Raw genomic sequence first — 20,731 nt, 5'->3', positions numbered from 1 at the left:
TTAGCATTAAATGATCAATTAGCAGTTTGTTTAAAAGCTAATCTAGGTGCAGAAGGCATTTCTGTGTCCTAGGACCCAGAGTGTTGGTGTATTCATGAGCTGTGTATCCAGCTACACGTAAAATGAAACACTGGCTTCAAACGTAGTTTGTAGTGCCTGAATCATGGTAAATAAATGACCACAGCAGGCAAACTAACACTGATTAATGTGAGGTAGTGTGCATTGAAGAAGAAAATCTGAATTCCTTATACGTTTGTACATCACATTAGATGCGTCTGCTCGGGGGAAAAATAAACTTAGCAGATAATTTTCAAAGACCCCGTGAAGATTTTTGTTCCTTTCATAGCTAACATGTAAACTCTGTTAAACACAGGAGTAAAAAGAAGAATAGTGTGGAGATTATTGTAATCCCCTTGTGGACATCAATTGCATAGTCTTCTAATGAATACCATATGCTATGTGGGTCCAGTACAATGGGAATGATCAAAAACCTAAAAAAATCTCCCGTTAAGTCAAATAGGAGGGGAAATTGTGATTGTTTATGCCAGAGAGAACATGAATGAAGACATGCATACAATCTATTAGGTACATGAGGTAATGAATTGCAAATAAAAACTTTAAAAAGTAGAGCAAATAAGAAGTTTTCCACCTGACTGGTTCTTACAGAAACAAAGGCATATTAAATGAAATCAAGGTCTGAAATTCAGAACTGAGAAAAGATACCATATTTTAATGTGCGTCTCCTTGGAACATACAGGCTACTAAGACAAAAAGTTTTGGAGATACTAGAATTTGTATTATTTATAATCCTTCCATAAGTGAGATATGGTTTCTACTGTTCTTGTTGTTGTTGAGAAAATAATATAAATGCTGGAGGGCTGGAAAGAGAGAGGCAGTGCAATTTAGAGAGCTTTTTGTAATTTCTAGAGCTAGAGAAGTTTCATTTGCCATTTATACTGCTAAATTTTGTGTAGTTGTTCTGTGTGGGAGAGTTCTAAACCTGCTCACGGTCATTTATATTTTTCTAGATCTGGTAACATGATCTATTTTGATCCAAGTTTCTTGTCAAAGGGCAGCATCAGTCATTCTTACATTGCTTAGCAGCGTGCTGTGTGGGGACTTCCAACGATGTAGCTGAGAAGTTAGTGACATCTCATGGTAACTGTGGAAAATTACAGGTGATTTGGGGTAAGGTTTTGGGATTTCTAATTTAACGGCCATTGCAAATGTGTTCTAGGTCAAAATTCTTTTTTGATATGCTTGTACATACCTCTTGCATTTAATTTTCCGGTCTTCCTGATTTATCTAGAGACTGATTCAAGTATTTCTAAGCCTGAAATGAAGGTTTTCATCTTAAACTGAATTTTGTCAGTCTGAAGTCCAAATGTTGTAGTATGTAGTACCTATTAATTTATCACCTACAAAATAATTATATAACATTATTGTCTCTCCTCATTTTGTTTGTTTTAGGCACAAAGTCAGCTGCAGAGTATGCTAATGGTGGGTATGATATTGTGTCACCTGCTCCATCCGTGTACCTGGGCACATTTCAAATTTTGCACCTCCTGGAAGATCTGAGGATGGCCCTGGAGATGCTGGAGGATCCTCAGGAGAAAGAAGCGTTGCGAAATCAAATCCCAGGGGCCACAGCAGTGTGTCTGAGGGAGTGGTTCGAGGAGAACCTGGTGAGTTGTTATTTCAGCTTTTCCATTTTGTCTGCAAACAGGTTTGGGTCAAGTATTTTCATACTTGAATTATTTTTATAATAACTGAAATCTGCATACTTAGAAAACTGCAGGGGATGGTGAGTAATAATAGAAAGCTGAGGATATCGCTGCTTTATGTGCTGATTTATGTGTGAAGCAATGCAGATATAGGAGTGTAAGAAGTTGATAAAAGACCTTATTTTGTCCTTGGGGAGAGAAGAGATAGTAAAAATGAAGTATAAAAAAAATTGCCTTTTCTGTGGGTTTTTTTTTTTTTTTTTTTTTTTGGTTTGGTTTGCTTTGGTTCGCTCTTTGCTGGAGATAACAAATTTATAACTGTTTACAAAACTTTGAGTTTTTACACTGTTGGTTTAAAATGCAGTGGCATTGTCTGTTGAAGGGACAGATCCAGACTGGATGATGCTCCTTTCCTCTTCCTTGCTAGATTTCCTTTGCTATCAGTATTACAAGTCTCCAAAGTATCCTGTACAGCAGGCAGTGGGAGTAAATGCAGGAAAGCCTTTGATTTTGCAGGAGAGATATTCCTACTGAGACAGACAGGGAACAAACATCTGATCATAGTGGAAAAGACTGAGGCTTACCAGGTGAGGAGCAGAGCTTCAGGCAGGCCTCAAAAGAAGAGACCCACTGGATGTAAAGGAAGAGAAGCAGCAGGTCCTGACACAGCACTCCCCTTCAGCAAACCTGCCACTGCGTAGGAATGGTGGCTCCTCATGAGTAAAACCTTCCCCAGCTTCAGAAAGTTTCCTTGACTAATGGTTTTTCTTGTGGCTTTGTCAGTGCATGGGGCTTTTATGTAAGCATGCCTGTAGCCTCTGGTTTGGTGTTTATTATCTGCTGTAGCTGCCGTGTGCTGACTGTAACCTCATGTTGTTGGAAAGGTGGCTGCTTTTGTTTGAACTTGTCAGCTGCTGGCTCGTTGGCATTCTTCACAGAGTGCAGGTCTGGGGCTGGAAAATCCTGTTTGGGCCCACATGAGGGAAAGGAACAAGAATTTGGTACCAGTTTTGAAAGCTAGAGGTGTAGGCAATGTTTAATTTGGATTTACACTATTAGGTTTTGGATTTAGGTATCCTTAGGCCAGCTCTTACAGAATGCCTGCCTCAGCAGAAATTTTAGTGATTTTTCTAATCTTTATGGTAACTAAAAGATGGGTTTACTGCATAAAAGACATGAATTTTTGGAGTTGTTCACAGTAAAATTGAACCTGTGTCAAGAGTAGTATTCATTTGACAAAGCAGTTGGCCAGTCTGGATTCAGAACCAAGGAAACAGGGAAGATGTGGTATAGAGTATCTCTAGTCCAGTATATAGAGATGGCTGATTCGAAAATATTTTGTACTGCTCTGTATAGAGGGAGGATACTGCATAGTTGCTGTGACTGTTACTTGAAAATGAGTAGCAATCTTACGTATTTGAAGACCTGTCTTATATTTTTTTAAGATGCAAATAATTTGCAAGCATGCATATAATTTCTGTGGAAGAAATCTGATAAAATTCAGGTCATTTGAAGGAAATGGAATATGTATTTCACAGCTGTGTCCCATACTGAAATTTCCTTCATTCCAGCCCAGAGCCATGAAACATGACACTTAATATGTGTCATATGTCAGGATAGTTGAGGTAGTGAGTTCTAGAGAATGAGAACTCTGCATCTCAGTGAATCCGTGCTCACTGGAAGCCTCAAGTGCAGTTTGGTGGTCATTACTCTGTGAAATGCCTGGAGTATCATTTAGAAAACCCCACTCAATTCCCATGGTTTAAATACACCAATACCAAGGCCATTTGCTGGTTCATTAAAATCATAATTAACTAGAAATCAGGGGACTCTTAAGATCAACATCAGCAATGCAACAGATAAACCAGAATAATTAGAGGCTTAAGAAACATTAAGGAACACTTAGAAATTTCTAAATGCAGTTCTAAAACTAATTCCAGAAAGTTAAAATCCCACACACATTCACAGTTAAGACACACACATTTCCTCCCTCCCAGCTGGTGTTGGTTACAAGCATGAACAGCCCCTCCTGTGGCTGTGGGTTCCCCTGTTGACCCATGGGTTCACACAGGCACCCCTGAAGTGTGGGTCTCTGATTGCTGCAGCTGGTATCCCTCAGGTAAAACATCATTACACAAAAAATGCCAGCTCTGGCACATTCTCCAGTGGAATGTGCTCCAAAGTGTCTCTTCTAAGCATTCTATCTAAAGTGTAGGCTACTGTCTGAGTACAGAGATTTGGAGGACATTTAATGGCTGTGTTCAGCTGAAACATTACATTAAACAATGCTTAATATCAGTAGCAGTAACTGAATTGTAACAAACTTTGTAGTGAATGGTGAACTGATGCCTCTAAGTTTTTATCTTTTAGAGCTATTATAGTTTAAATAATAGCTATAAATGGAGAGGGATTTTCTTTTGTGGGTGATTAATTCCAGATCTGTTTATTTTTGGGGTCCATGCACCTTCTTTTGAAGCTGGAGAGCTGCTCTAGCATGTAACTGAATAGCTTCAGAGACTACAGCAATTAATTTCTTTCTAACATTTTACTCGAATGGGCATCAAAAATATTCCCAGCTTATCCTGATTAAGCACACATTAGAAACTAGAGATATAAAAAGCCATCTCATGTTCATTTTAAAAGCAGATAAGCACGTTTCTTTCAAGAAAAGTGTCTTATTTTATGATTCTTCTTCACTTAAATATTGAAAATGGTATTTAAAAATCATTTCAGCTGCCATTGTTAATCAAGAATACAAACAATGTGCCTAATGGAAATAATTTGAATAGCTGTTTTGCCACTGCCCCATATTGCTTTGCTTACAGAAAGGGAGGTCAGAAGGAAGACTCGAGGCTCATTCCTGCTGGATAGTATCAAACAGCAGCATTTGACTGCCAGCATTTTGGTTTAAGCAAGTTATGGGATAAAAGTCCCAGTTATTGTCTCTTGTGCTCCTTCTGCCTTAGCAATCTTCATAACCTAATGCAGCCCTGAAAGCTCTCTGAGGCCCAGTGTGGGTGTCCCTGCTCTTTGTTTGCCACACAGCAGGATTTGGGATTGCAGCTTAGAGGGACAGAAAGTGGCTGATCCTTCTGCATGCTGTTTGTGTTGGATGTTGTCACATCTGCAAACCAGAGCTCAGGTGGACCTGCGTGAGGAAAATACTTTCTGCACAAAATTGCTCCTTGGCCTTATAGCTCAAGCAGCTTTACAGCTTTGGGAATTGCCTCTTAATGTGCTGAACTACACCTAGTGTTCAAATGAATAAATAAAGTCTGTGGAGTTTAGCCCTTGGTCAGCTTTGAGGCACACGGGTTTATTTCTGATCAGTCAGGAAGTTTCTGTGGTGATTATAGACACTGCAGATGGTCTCAGCTTCCTTCAGGTCTGTAGCACCAAACTGTGGACTTCATCAGGCATAAAGTGTCACCAAGTGATGTTTGGTGGTCTGAACAATTTAATTAATTTATTAATTAATTAATTTATTTATTTATATTCTTTGTCCTGTCTGCTCTAGGTGTGAATGCCAAAGATGTGGGAAAATTTAGATATGTCTAGAATAGGAAAGCTTTAGGCATCATGTTTCATACCTGATACTACCTTCCTTATTAACTCTTTTGAGAAAAGCTGCTTTATTCCTTTTTCTTATGGAGCCATTGGTGATTTGGTGTTTCCTCTAAGATCGAGGCACAGGGTCTGTTGAACTAAGGGTGTTCTTTTGGAAAAGGCTTTTTTGTTTGTTTCTGTCGTCTGGGATGTGTGAACAATTCATGCTCCTGAGTTTACAGCAGGATGCAGTAACTGTGCTGTCCCTTCTTTGAGACAGATGAAATAGGTTTGACAACGTGAGCACTGAATTTAGAAAGATTCTGTGTCTCAAAGAATGAGAATTTTACTGTTGCTGTAGTTGCACAAATCTTTTGACAAACCTAAAACGGAAGAAAACATGATTAATTATAGACTTTTAACTACTTAAGGATTGTAGTCAAAACTTTTGCCTTGAAGAGAATGTCTGAAGTGTTTTACATGGCTTTATGATCATAAATTCTTTGGCCTTAAAAACAGAACACAAAGACCTAGGGATTATCAGGGCAAGTTCATACAAAACAAATTGGTAGATAGTATCAACGTTTCTTGTTAAATATTTCAGTATTGCCAGTGAGCACGTGACCTATCACAAAGCAGATAGTAATTTCAGCATTAAAAATTAACTGCTGCAGTGACAATTGACTGTGTTGGGCTCTGTGAGCAACAAGAGAATGCATTTTACTGCAGCTTCATAACTCTAAATGAACGTCCACACTGTTCATTCTGGGTTTTATTCTATCCACCTTTGTGGAATCCTTTTCTGGGTAAAGAGGAACACTGGTGTTCTTACAGTTGTTCTTAAGCATGAGTGAAAACCTCATTTTCAGGACTGCAAAACATGATCTTCCTCCTAATGGAACACCTATATTTAAAGCAAACCACTCCATCATGTAGCTTTATATACTGAGCCTTAAAATGCCGATTCGTGAAAACTCATTAGTAGAAGGTTTTTTGGAAGTTTGACTTTGAAAATATTCCTAAATATTCCCAATTTGAGGAAATGGAGAGAAGAGCAGAAGAAATAGTAGAGGAACATGTGATAGAGGCAATTTTTAATAGAATGTGATTTGCCTTATGATATGTGCTGTGCTTTGTTTCTTTTCAAGATCTATGCTTTAGTGGTAAAACCAGAGACTTTTTAGCCAAAACAGGATAAATTCCTTACAGTCTTGCTTGCTATTTGCTCATTATTAATGTTCAAAAGAAATTATTTCCACTGTGGGTTAAAATCAAGGAATATTTTTCCCCAGTATCTTCACAAAGTCTTGAATTAAAACAGTAAAGCCCAGTTCAGACTTCTGACCGGATGGAGCTTGTGGAGTTTTGAAGTCACTTCAAAGTTTTATTTTAAGCATGTGTTAAAGTGCTGTGCTGAAACATAATCACTGGTCTATTTCACTTTTGTCTAAGATTAATTTCACAGGGTTATCCGTCCAGATGAGAGGCAGAAAATGACTGAGTTTGGGGCACTTCCATGTACTTGAAAACACGCTTTTATAAAAGTATCAATAGCATTTTTCAGCAACAGCTGAGTGGGAAGGGAATGTATTCTGAGCAATGCCAGTTAAAGCCAGTGTATTTATCTGCTGGTAGATCTGACTGTGGAGCTCAGCTGCTGGGAGTCCTGATGGAGCTATTTATAGCTGGATCTCCCCACTGCCAAGTGATTTTAACACGTTAGATTGAAAAGGGAGCAGTAGAGCCTGCCTGGGACAGCGCAGAAAAGCCGTCACTCCGTAAGCATTCGTGTTTATTTCTGCCAGATTGAAACATTAGATGGGTTATGTTTTCTGAGAGGGACTCAGCGTTGAAAGTTGAATGCCCTGGTCCTCCACAGTGCTCCAGCTCCTTTTCAATGAATTGATGATGCAAGGAAGCCCTGAACTGGAAAATCTGGGCCTCTCAGAGTTCCCCAAGTGTTTCAGAGCAATTCACAGAACACCAGAACCAGCAGAGAAGTGCCCTTCATGTGTTCAGCCCTTTATGAATACTAGAATGCCTTGGAGATAGTGGAACTGCTGCTTTGTACAGAGCTTGCATGGAACTTTTCTAAACCAGGCCTAATTTTTCCACTGTTTCGTGGTTGCTTTGTCTGGGAATCAACCCTACCATCTCTGATTGTGACTGCTCACTGTGGCAGCTCTCAGGAGAGGTAGTGAAGTCTCCTCTACATGAAGAACTAATAGAAGTTTACAACAGTGGGTAGGGCTGATTTAGATCTCTTTCTAAAAATGGCATTTTCTTTCACCCTTGTAATGATCAATAATGTTTAACAGAGCCACCTTAAACTACAATGGCCAGAAGTGCTTAAACAGGGCTGTGTTACAGGCTTAGAATACTCATGGAAGATAGGTGATATTCCTGCTATAACAGCAGGGCCTGTACTTCTATGTAAGCTTTTCAAGATTTGAGGTACTCTACTGACATATAGGAAGTTTGCCCTCAGGTGCAATCCTCAGCTACGTGGCCTATCCACACCTTGATGGTGTCAGTGGAATACTCTGTCGGAGCCATGATTTTATACAGAAATTGCATGTTATCCTCCAAAGGCATTAATGCAATTTATTCAGTTCCATTTGTACAAGTCTTGTTCAGCTGTTGGCTTCGGTGCCTTCCTTTACACTGAGTGGCTGAATACGCCATTAGTTCATCTTTCCTTTTGTGTCTGATGCTGTGCATGGAGTCCCTTTTCCATCTCACCTTCTGATCTGTCACTAGAATCTCCAGCTGCATTACTTTTCACCGATTTCAATGGTATACACTGTATTCATTTAACAAACATTAATGCAGAAATGTATTTTCCAAGTGGAGCTACAGGAAACTTTGGAAAATGTTTTCCATAAAGTAATTAACAGAGAGATTGGTAAGAGGGAACTGTTTCCTTAAACAATGGTGCTGACAGAAAAGGTGTAGAGGTTATGTAAAGAAACTGGAGCCAAATTTAGTTTTTAAAGGCCCTGTACTGATTTGGAGGCATTATTTGAATAATAGAGGAAGGGCATAATTTAGAAGTATTTCTGTATGTAACTCCTATTCACATTTCACAGAATTTGGATGGATAGGTGGACCTATCGACATTTGCTAAATCTTATTAGTTATGACAAACATAACAATGTTGTATCCACAACAAAGTTATTTCGTTCTCTTTTGGATTAGTATGCTAATAACATGCAAGTAAATATTTTTTCAGCTTTTGTGGCTGCTCAAAAATGGAAAAAAATATACTTATTTTAGAGATATTGTACAACATGTTGGCATCCTACTCTTTTTCATAAAAAGAAAACAATGGGCTTAAGTTTCCTTAATAATGAAATGCTTAAGGAAAAAAAAAATTCTTGCATAATCCTTATCAGAAATAAGGACTTGTAAAGGTGTATCTGCAGCTTATTTTGGTTTGGGTTTTTTTTACTATTTTTTCCATTATGAAATTTAGAAGAGAAAAATCCGATGTGCATCATAGTGAAGAGAGGCAAACTGTAACCTTGTAATGGTGTGTGTGCAAATCTTTGGTAAATATCCTGTTTCAGATGTCTCATACACTGATTTAACGCAGGTTTGGCAGTTTCAGCTGTGCTTTGAAACCTTTCAGACTGGAAACTAAATTTATTGACTTCTTGTAATATGTTGTGTGGTAGGATGTAAATAAATATCTTTAATTATTTTCTTTACATATCAGTGTACTCCTGCATATAACTGGGGGAAGTGTTCACAGTGATATTGCTGCTCTGTTAAGTAGAAAATATTTTTTAGATTTTATGTGAAAACAGGGCACTCGGGTTTCTTACGTTCTCTTCTCAATAAGTTTCATGCAAAAAAAAAAAAAAAAAGTCACAGTTCTTGTAGAACTTGGGCTGGACAAAGTATTTCAGCATATGGAGAGGAATGCTTGAAACTGCCAAGAATGTGCAAATGTCTGTGGATGAATTAACAGACAGTAGCTCCATCTAAGAACCAGCAATACATTCTTTATGCCAGCCAAGGGAAGGGAGCTGCTTATTGCTTGAGCAGTGACCAGAAAGGATATGGCAGTGCTGGGGATATGTGGTATGGGAATGGCTCCAGAGATGTCAGCACCTGCTGGAAGAATTACCAATTTGGATTAAGGGTAAGGGTTAACCGCCACATGGAACTAATGGCCATCTAAGTCCATTTAATTCCAAAATACAGATTTTAATCAAATAATTAAGCCGTTAGGACTGAGTGCGTCTTATGCTGGGAAAGGATTATTTGTTTGTGCATCTGTAAAATGTTATTTTTTGTCTGTTTCCCAGGATATTGTTTATTTTTTTTTAAATTATCACAGGCAAAGCAAATGTGCTGATCTACAGAATGCAGTGTATTTTTTTCATTTTGTTCCAAGAGTTGCTTCTTTGTCACGTAGGCATTATCAGTTAGTCACGATTAAGACTCTACGACAAATTTTCTTGCTGGAAATACTTCATCTAGATTCCTGAAGCCATTTTGGCCATGTAAAAGGGATTTCTTCTTCCATTGTCTTCTGCACAAATGGCCTGAGTTTCTTTATACACAAGTATTCTCATATTTTCTCTCTCTTTTTTCAGTCTGAAGCTCTCACACTTTGCTTCACCACGAGAATGACATGTGTGAATTGGCATGCTGAAAAATATTTCCCTTGTAAAATCTGGTCCTAATCCCTTTGTTTCCAAAGCAGCCCAGACACTAGGATTGGGGAAAAAAACACAGAGGAATAGATGTAGGAAAAATTGATACTAATTCTTGGGAATGAGTAAATTTTTGTGGCATGTCCATCCTCACTGGGCTCCCCTGATGAGGCTGGGAGGATGCAAACCTGGTCACTTCATTCCGTGGCCTAAAAGAGCAAGTGTAAGTTCTTCTCGTGTTTTCAGAGTCTGATGGGATTGGAAGCCAGAACAATCTATAAGTTATTGATAAAAAGGCAGACGGGTGCCATGCTCCAGGCCCTGGAGAAGTGCTCTGATCCCTGCTCCTTTGCCTTTTGATTTCCCAAGAGATTCAGAGGGAATAGAAGAACACAATTGACCGTTTGCACTTGTGCTGCACCAACACCTGTATTTTATCACAAAGAAAAAGTAAAATTGCTAAAACAGTGCTAGGAAATACAATTTTATAGTGTTCATAGAGCCTCAGCTGGGTGCGAGGAAGAGGTGGAAAAGCAAACAAACTCTGTGCTTGCTCAAATCCGTGTTGATAGAAAAGGGAAAACACCAGACAGTGCCTTTCCCTCCACAGTTGCAAGGGGATTTCTGGATGTTTCCTTGCCTCTTCATAGTCTGGAGTGGAGGGACATGAGAACTGTAGCTGATCATTTAAAGTATTGTTGCTTTCAGTTTCAAAGCCCTTGCAGCATGTTTGTTTACTGTTTAAAAGAGATTTCAAGGCTTGTTTGAAGTATTTGACCTGCTGACTAAAAGTAATGGCTCACTTAGCTGAGTGGTTTTTGTGGGTTGTGTATCAGCACGAGTTCTTGGACTGCCACCTTTGGTGTTCTGCAAATGGAGATTTTAGTGCAATCAAGGCTGGCAGTAGTCAGCAGTGCTCTATGGGAGTGTGGAATTGGCAGAGAAATCCTGATGGGTTATCATACAGCTTATGGAGTATATAAACGTTGCTAACTTGAAATATCTTAGTGCCCTACATTGCATTTGTGTTGCCATAACATGTGTGTCCTTTATTTTTGGGGACAGCACTGGAGAAAATAAACAATTTGATGGGGCAAGAGAGAAGCAGCTGGATCAGTCTCTGTGGGGTAACACTTGAGGGTGTTGGTTCTGCAGTGGCAGTGGGGGGCTTTTGCTTCTTTGTTTTTCAGTTTTCCACTGAACCAGAAACTGGTACTCAGTGAAGAGCTACACACAGACATGGATTAACTGAAAATAAGAAAAACATACAGTGGTAATCCTGAGATTGCAGCATATTTTCCTTATTTTCACACTGCCCAGAGAAGCTAACCTGCTTTCCCCATGAAATGCAAAAGCATTCTAAGCAAATCTGGGGCACTTGATTTGCATTCAGTTGGCTTCTGAAGGTTCCAGGCCAAAGCTCAAGCAGGATGTAAAGTTCAGTATGCAGGTGACAGGCTCCCAGTGAGCATGTGACTGTCTGGAATGTATGCTGTCAACATTCTGGCTGATAAGATGCAGAAAATTCAGACATTTACCTTTTAATCAGGAAGAATGACTAACAGGAATCAAGAGACCTTTGCATGAAATCCAGCACAAATGACAAGGCAGAAGTAAGGTATGTTGTCACTTTTAATACTTTTAAAAGGAGAAATGGATACTACTCTAAATGCAGGTGCTGCACTGGGGCACTGGGAAGTTTAGTGACACAGTTTTTCTATAGGTTTTAAAATTAAAACCACAATCATTAGCTGATAAAGTATGGTGGAATGCTTTAAGAGAGGTATTTCCTTTTTCCATGAGTAAGACTGAAATAGGAGTCTTAGAGCCTCTGTTTTGAAATGGATGAAATGTGGAACTTAAGGCACCATAGTGGTGATACTATGGGATATGCAATGCTGTGAGATCAAGCTTGATGTATTTGCTAATCTCCTTAATTAGATAACAAGATTTTTGGGTAAAAAATTGCTTTAAACTGTTGGACATTCAAGTTTAATGTCAAGAAAACTTCTATTCAGCCTCCAGCTTGTCAGCCATGACAGGGGCTGTAATGCCCAGGGAAGTGTACTCTATTAAGTTTTTTGGGGTTTTTTGTTTGTTTGTTTGTTTGGGTTTTTTAATTATTAAATGGACCATTGATGCTGTATTAAGATTTTTCCAAGATAGTGTGAGCTCTTCAACAAATAACTGCTCTCATCCTCTTTCAGGCAGCATAAAATAAGTAGATTCTATGCCCAAGGAAGCCCAAGTCCCCTTCAGATCTGTCTTGCAGCATTGTTTTTCGAAACAGATAGTTCTTTTCTCGTCACGTTTACTGGTGATTTTAGGTAACCCAACGCCTTTAGAAGACCTGTAGCACTGACTTGCTAAAAATTGTCATGTTTTTCTCATCATGTGACTTTAAGTAAGAACAGATAATAAATACATGACAGGAACTGAAAGTCTGGGTTTATATCCTTCCCTCTTACTCTGTCTTATGCGAGGTTCTGAGAAGAGCTCTGTCAGGTCAAAAAGGCCAAGAATGGTTGAAACATTAGAAACCCACATCCCCTTGAAGAAATTTTGTCACATATCTGTGACTTCACCAGTCTGAAATGTGGGTTGATGCCTAAGTGAGGCCGGTTCCTGTAAGAAAGGCTTTTCAGGACTTTGTGCAGCTTCAGACTTTGAGTCCTCTGTGTATATCATTAGTACCATGGGCAGCCTTGTCACTAGCTCTTCCAAACTGCCGGTTTACTACTCCTTAAACCCAGGGGTCAGTTTGCCTGTAGGACCTGAAGGCAGTGAGGAGATAAGTAAATGTTCTGAGATCATCACAAAGATTCCATGGGGACAGCTGCGTTTGGGTCTGAAGAGGCATTGCCCAAGCAGTTGTCCTTGTGTGTGTGACAATCAGCTGCCTGGTTTAAGGCCAAAGCCACTTTGAAGTAGGGGGAGAAACAACACTGGAAGCTGGAGTTTATTGGGAAAATTTAAAAGCCATGGATAAGTACTGTGTGGAGGCACTAGAGGACACCGCAATAACAGGCAACACTTTAAACTTTCCTTCTTGCCAGAGCATTGCGTTGCACATGCGTTTGTCTTGGTGTTGCAAGTTTGAAAAGTTGCCATGCTGTGAGATTTCAGCTTCAGCAGGAGCAGACAAATATCTTGGAAGGGTATCATCATCTTCTGTTAGGATGGAATATCGCCTCTTTGGCAATAGCAGTATTTATGGGATCATTATCTTATTCACAGGATCGTCCTTGAATTCCTCCCTTTTTATAATGTCTTTTGAGAGGACAGGCAAGTAATTCAAAGAGCAGAACTTATTTTTAGGTTTAGTCTGAGCCTGAAATAAATTAAGAAGGCTGAGTAGTGTTACGATAAACAGGGAGTAGAACAGAGACAGGAAATAGGGGGTCTTTGGTAATGAGTTCCAGCCACTCTTGAAACAGAAAGCCAGAGAAAGCATTACTTGAGAATAGTTTCTCAGTGACAGCTTAATAATTTTTAGCTTGTTATTCAGCATTAAAGGGGAACAGATCCTGCAGATTTATGCTGTTCTTGAAAGATCCTTTTTTAAAGATCTTTTAGCAAGTTATATTTTTAATGGTTTTGGGGTTGCATTGTTCTTCCTGCTAACCGATCTGCTGTTTAAAAAAACCAGATGTTTGGGGGGAGCCTGAAGTTTATACAGTTGTGTGTTATATATACATCTGTGAGAAGCCTTTGGGATAAGACTGTGGGACAGGGGCAGGGGATTCAGCTTAAAATATGACCAGGCATTGAAGATTTTAGAAGTTGAGGGTTGAAAGGGGAAGAAATCACAGCTATATCCTGTAAAACAAAGCAGAGCACTTGCTTCCAAAAGTTTCTTTTAACCCTGGGAATGTGACTGCTGAGATGGGCCCAAAGCATGGATGGTGAGATTGATATTTACAAGCACTTCACGTGGCTAAAGAGGGTAAGTGATTTGCTGGGCTTTGTTTTCTCTTTCTAAATGCACATTTAGCAAAATATTAGTCAGAATTCTCAGCTTTGCGAAAGGAAACTCATTCAGTGCCTCAGACTTTAAATGGTGTGAGTTTCTTCATGAGAAGTGAATTAAAGACGTGTCTTGGTGTAGGAGGAGGAGGCTTAGGGAGGGGGGAGAAAATCAGCTGTCTTTGTCTTTAAAAATGAAACTCTAGGATCAAACTTTGAGCAAATGGCAATAGATTCTGGCAAGTGCCTATGCTTTCTGGGGACTGCAGTGCAACAAAACAAATCCTGCATGGTAATGTATAGCTAAAGGAAGGAGAGGGTGGTGTTCACCATGTTGTGCTTTAAAGGGAAAAGTTTTCTGCACTAGCTCTTCACTTAAGTGATTCTTCATCGGGGTAACTGTATGAGACCTTTCGGGATGGCTTTGTCTCGGGTAAAAATGGTGGTGATTTTCCTCTGTGCGTGATACTCTGCTAAACAGATAAGTTTTTTAAAAAGCAGGGTTATTAATTCTGTCATGAACTGCCCAAACATAAATTAACTGCATGAGATTGTTTTTGTCTTCCTTTTAAAAAAAAAATAGGTTTGTGCAGTTCTCTCATCACCTTGAAAAAAAATCACTGTTTTTGTCAGCGTTTAGATTTTTTTATGTTCTAAGAATTTCTTTTTCAGTGTTAGAAAAATCCATGAATGGGATGTGAATAGATCCCTCAGAGTAGGCTGGTTTTTAAATTAGAATATGGATTTAACTGTGTGTGTCACGAAAGAAGCACATCCTCTCCTTATTATTTTAAAATCTATTGTAGCTTGTGTCTGCTTTTCCTGCAAATTCTTGCTTGTTTATATGCATACATACATGAATATATATGCACATGCACTCTTGGGTTTTTACTAGCTGTATAAACATAAAGTATCTGTCAATACTAATGTGAAATGTGATTAGAAATTTTTATTTCGGGTAGTTCCTTGAATAAGTGTAAAATATTAATGATGTGTCAGTCTTTAATAAGAGCTTGAGAATAGTGAAGTTAATTTACCAAATATTTACACTGGATTATAGAAACTTTCACATTTCTGGAGTGTGTCTGTGGAGGGGATTAAATGGGAGGTGAGAGGATAGTTAAGAGGCAACAGGAAGTAGCTGCTGGTAACATTATACTATTATTTTAACCTGTGCTCTGTGCAGTTAAAGCTAATTACCTCTTTAAAAAGTGTATTTTGAGCTCACATATTAATTTGGTATTTAAATGAGGTTATGGATACAGCATGTCTGCCACTCCTGCTTCCTGGTGCAAATTTCATTTCTGTAAAGACAGGTTTGCTAACAAAGAGGTTAATAAGGTGTGCTGCTCTCAGCTGGTGGACTGTGCTCAGAAGGGATACCGTGTTCAAGTGTAGCACAAGATTTTACAGGAGTTAATGGTGCTCCTGCTGTAGTTGCATGTAATTCCCTTTATGTCAGGTACATGAAGGAGAATATCAATGCTGCTGCTTTTCCTTGCAAGCTCTTTAAAGGGGTGAGCACATGTGGGGGAAGGGAGGAGGACTGAAAATGATCTTGCATTGTTCCCAGGAGAACTTAAGCAGTCTGCTCCCAAATTCCTTTGACAAGTGATTTAGAAAACAAAAAAGTTGAAACAGTCTTCAGTTGCTTGTTCAGTTTTCCTGTCCAAGAATCCCAGTGTCTCACGTCTGGCACTGACTGTTACAGCATATAAAGATTTCAGTCCCTGCAATCATAAATTGTTGCTCTTTGGCTGATAATAAAATTATGAGTTGCTTTCAGAGTAACACATGGCATTTAACAGTGAATAACTGCAAGAGACTTCCATAAAGCCTTGGTGAAGTATGCCAGAGCTGGCTCAAATTTCATCATTAGCAGAAATCTCTTCAGAGACCCAGATGGGTTTTGATGTTGCAGGGGTTGGCTAGGCTAGATTTGTGTGGTATCTGTGGCTTGGACTGGGTTAGGGCAGCAAACAAAAACGAAAATCCTGAGATCCAGGCAGGCAAAACAACAGATACAACTTCTATTTTCAGACGCTTAGAATGGAGGGTCTGGTTTTAAGCAGAAGTCTTGTAACATAATGTGCACAGTAGCATCTTCCAACAGCAGCAGGGGAAAAAGTAATATTTAAATCAAACTGAAATAATGTGTCACCACACTTCAGTTCTTTCCATTGGACTTTATTGGTGTTAACATGACCTGTGGGAATGCTGGGCCAAGAGTGGCCAGAGAGATGGACAAAGTGGGCAGCAAAACCTGAGAGCATGTGGACAGAGCCAAGGAAGGATAGGGAAAATTCCTAGTGTATACACTGTGTGCTTTTAACTTCACAGCTTGGCCAGCAGCACAATCCTCATAAAGTAGTGTGGGCAGTTTGGGGGAAGTGTTTTGCAGGTGATTAATACTGGGTTCTTTCACAGGGCCTGAGCGGGGATCCATCAGTGTTAAAAGTTTCTGTTGCAAACTAAGGGCCCTGAGATATCCCCATGACCTGAAAGAGTCTTGTTTTTAGCAAACATTCTTTTGTTCTCCCAAGGGATTTGGGTTAGAGGATTCATGTCAAATTTTGTGTCATCCTGTTGCTTTATTCTTATCTTCCCACCCACCCTTAAATGGAAGACAAATAAAACTGGCACAACCCACATTTTGGTATGTAGACATGTAGTTATTTTGGTATGTAGACATGTAGTTATAGTCAAAAATGATTAATATAAATGCTAATATTCACAGCTAATGGCTGGCCTGAAATTGATGTACATTGGTTTTATGCCTTCCTTTTTTTCTGGGGGAGATTCTTAACCTGTCCTAGCAAGAGGTGGGGTGATCAAACCCATGATGTAGCCATTAAATTCACGCTGCTGAAGGTGAATCTTATGACTTCTATAAGGATATTTTCTTTTAAGACATTTAACTGTCTGGAGGAAGAAAATAATTATTAGTTTTCAGAAAAATTATCCAGATTAAATAAAAATATTTGTTAAAAATTCATTTGTTTTAAGGTCTACCAAAATTTATGTAGCTCTGTCTTTGCTAGTGTCAGACTATGCACTGTCAGCTTTTTCCAGGTGGCTGCCACTTTCATTTAACCAACCAGTAACAATGGCAAATAAAAAATCCTGCTCTTGATTTACTAATTGCCTTCAGATGAAAGGCAAGAATTGTAGATCCAGAAATCATGTTCCGGCCTTCTCCTCCTCCTCTCAGGTAACTGAGGGAATGCACATATGTTGAGATGGGTGTGTATCTGAGGTAGCACTAACATGCCAAGAGATTAAATTTGTATTGCGTCCATAGGCAGATGCAAATAAAAATGTTTACTGTGTAAGCTGCTCACTCATCACTTCATAATACAACTCCTTGTGACTCAGAACATAATTCTACTGACCAAGAAGAGCACTACAGAAGTGGAAAGACCATACACTTCTAAATATTATCAACTGCAAATAGGCTGGGAAGAATCTACAGTCCACATTTTCTTATGTTGAAATGTGGTCTGTGAGGTGGTTTGTGGTGAAGCTGAGTGGCTGAACTCTGCTGGCCATACTCCTCATTTTCAGCTTCTAAACTACAACAAAAGGCAATACATCAAGCATGTCCCTAATCTTCCCCATTAATACACACATTATTGTTGCCACAGGCATCCTATTCAATTATCAGTGGAGCTGAAGGTGATTCATGTGACTGAAGAAGAGAGGAGGGTTATGACATAATCTGTCTCCTCAAAGAGGCGGATGACTTGTTGAAAAAGCTTACAAATCACCACTTTAACTGACTGCCAGGTTTCTTTTCCCAGCTCCTCCCCGCTCCACAGCCCAGGATGAGATCCATGTTGTTTCTGACAAATTTCTGAGTAACAGCTTGCTGACCAACTTCAGAAGTTGGTGGGGTTTGGATTAAAGTTAGCTGTGTTGGAGACTCTTGGTGCTGAAAAGGCACACACAAGGAGAACATCAACTGACCAACATTTCTTGCAACGTCCTTTTATACTTTTGCTGATCATCCCCATTTTAAATCAAAGCTATTGAATTGTTCTCCAAAGTCTGATTTTTTTTTTTGTGTCACGTAAGAAGGAAAATTTAAGCCCTTTTCTTGGAAAAGTACTCGGTAATGACAGGATCATGCAAGTGATACTTAGACACTTGGAACTTTCCAGCCTCTACCAATATTGTGTTCATATTAAATTAATGAGCATATTCCAAAGATTTGGAAAATAAAAATGATGAATCTCAAGCAGGTGGTGGAATGCTTTTTGATGAAAAAAATATTATGGAAAGCTTTCTTTTTCTTTTCCTTCTGTAGAACTGGGAGAAACAGCTGATTTGGAATTGTTCCAGGAAACTTTTTATGTTAATATCTTTTGCAATCTGATGGGCAGTAAACTATATCCAAAATCACTAAAGAGACTGTAATACCAGTGCTCCAAGAAATTGCTTTGCAGCTCCTGGCTTCCCATGGCTTGGACAGGTGCACTTTTCAGTGGGTAAAACCTGGCTGGATGTCCTGGCCCAGAGAGTGGTGGTGGATGGAGTTACATCCAGCTGGGGACTGTCACCAGTGGTGTCCCCAGGGCTCAGTGCTGGACCCAGTCCTGTTCAGTGTCTTTATTGATGATCTGGATGAGGGGATTGAGTGCACACTGAGCAAGTGCAAAGATAACCCTAAGCTGGGTGGGAGTGTTGATCTGGTGAAGGCCAGGAAGGCCCTGCAGAGGGATCTGGACAGGCTGGGTGGATGGGCCAAGCCCAATGGTGTGAGATTAGCAAGGCCAAGTGCTGGATCCTGCCCTTGGGTCACAACAACCCCATGCAGCGCTACAGGCTGGGGGAGGAGTGGCTGGAAAGGGCCCAGTGGAAAAGGACCTGGGGGTGCTGATTGAGAGTGGCTGAACATGAGCCAGGTGTGCCCAGGTGGGCAAGAAGGCCAATGGCACCTGGTGTGGATCAGGAATAGTGTGGCCAGCAGGAGCAGGGCAGTGATTGTCCCCCGTACTCAGCACTGGTGAGGCCACACCTCGAGTGCTGTGTCCAGTTCTGGGCCCCTCAGTTCAGGAAGGACATTGAGGGGCTGGAGCGTGTCCAGAGAAGGGCAGTGGAGCTGGGAAAGGGTCTGGAGCACAAGTCCCATGAGCAGCAGCTGAGGGACCAGGGGTGTTTAGCCTGGAGAAAAACAGGCTCAGGAGTGACCTCATCACTCTCTAGAACTGCCTGAAAGGAGGGTGTGCAGCCACGTGGGGATCGGCCTCTTCTCCCAGGCACCTAGTGAAAGGACAAGAGAAATGGCCCCAACTTGCACCATGAGAGGTTTAGATGGGATATTAGGGAAAATTTCTTCACAGAAAGGGTTGTAAAACATGGGAACAGACTGCCTGGGGAAATGGTGGAGGCACCATCCTTGGAAGAGTTCAAAAAATGTGTAGATATGGTACTTGAGGACATGGTTTAATGGCGAAAATGGTGGTGGTGCTGGTTGGACTCGATTTTAAAACTCTTTTCCAGCCTTAAGGATTCTGTGATTCCTGTAGGCAAAGTATTTATGGCATGCATTTGATTTTTTATCTGGAGTGGTACTGCCATCAACATATTTTTAGCTGCCTTGCCTTCTAGCATATCTTTCCTTCTACTTTGTTATCATGTGTTATCACAAACTTTTTTACGTGTTTTATGCAATCCCTCTCCTTCTTTCATTATAACAAACATAGTTAACATGCTTGGCTTCTAACTTGTTGAGCCCAGGTAACAACTTTTGCTCTTTAATGCTGTATCTTCTGAAATAACAGCTTTATAGGAAATCTTGTCGATTCAGCATTTTAGACCTGTGTAAGCACATGAGCAGTATTTATTTATTGTTTGCAAGCTCTTACACCAACTGGAACCATCCATGGTCTCATGTCTTTAGTGCTCTATGTCCTGTACTCAGTTTCTGCTGATACATATGACATCTTGCTCAGTTTCCTCTCAGTCCTGACTCTCACAACTGCAGAATGCACTCCAACCATCCGCAGATGGCCTCGGTTCAAGTTACATTGTTTTATCTTGTCTTTATACATGCCACAAAGAATTACCAAGTCTTAAACAACTGCTGTACGTCAATCAGACACTTATTTAGCAGGTCATTTTTCTGTCTACTGTACCTTCCTGTGCTTATCTGAGGCCTTTCTGGCTGACCTCACACTTGCATATTTAGAGCCATTTCTGTGAGGTCTTGAACCTTAGTTGTACTTATTATGAACTGGTCAAAAACTTGTGACAAAAGTTTATTCTGAGTAGAGTTAACACGTTCTTCTTTTGATGATGAATGCTGGTGAGTGAGGTGTGGACTGAGATTCTGCACATTCTGTTTTTAATGTTCCTGTTGGTCACTTAAACAGGGACAGAAGACCAAGGTTATTGAATTCATAGGTGATTCTAGTTAAGGGCCTTGCAGCTGTGCTAAAGGGCATGATTAAAACCTAAGAGCCAGATGCACAGGAAAAGAGTATAAATAGTAGAATCCCAGTCCATGCAGACTTGCTCAAAGTTACACATTTAAGCTGAAATAAAGAGTAAAAGCAGAATGAAGAACAGGATGGCAGCTAAATAAAAGCATTTTAAAAGGATCTGGAAGTTATGGGTCCTAGGCTGAAAATACATGAATTTTGCTATATTGTTAATATGGAAAGAAATATGGCCCGAGAGTCTGTGAAAAGGTTTTACCACTCAAGCCAGTTTGAACTGGAGTCCTGTGTCTCCTCTTAGGCTCTTAATTTTAAAAGAAGTTGGGAAATAGTTGGTGAAGAGGAACCAAAAGAAAGTAACAAAACAAATCTTCAAAAGTTAACATGTGAG

At 39.8% G+C, this 20,731-nt stretch overlaps 1 protein-coding gene across 14 annotated transcripts in view; it reads left to right on the top strand.

The window, feature by feature from the left end:
• Positions 1-20,731, top strand: part of PPFIBP2 (PPFIA binding protein 2) — a 99,547-nt gene that overhangs the window by 34,809 nt on the left and 44,007 nt on the right. For 11 of the 14 annotated variants that reach the window (XM_048308082.1, XM_048308073.1, XM_048308078.1 and 8 more), the window contains one exon: positions 1,471-1,685. In XM_048308082.1, coding sequence (XP_048164039.1) covers positions 1,471-1,685 — 215 coding nt within the window. Of the gene's footprint in view, positions 1-1,470; positions 1,686-13,112; positions 13,881-14,102; positions 14,193-20,731 lie in introns of those variants that run through there. The other 3 variants (XM_048308085.1, XM_048308086.1, XM_048308084.1) reach the window with 3 other exon arrangements.

This window comes from Corvus hawaiiensis, chromosome 6 (assembly GCF_020740725.1).
Source record: "Corvus hawaiiensis isolate bCorHaw1 chromosome 6, bCorHaw1.pri.cur, whole genome shotgun sequence".
Lineage (NCBI taxonomy): Eukaryota > Metazoa > Chordata > Aves > Passeriformes > Corvidae > Corvus > Corvus hawaiiensis.
Note: the sequence above shows the minus strand (reverse complement) of the source record. Positions and strands in the feature narration are given on the sequence as shown.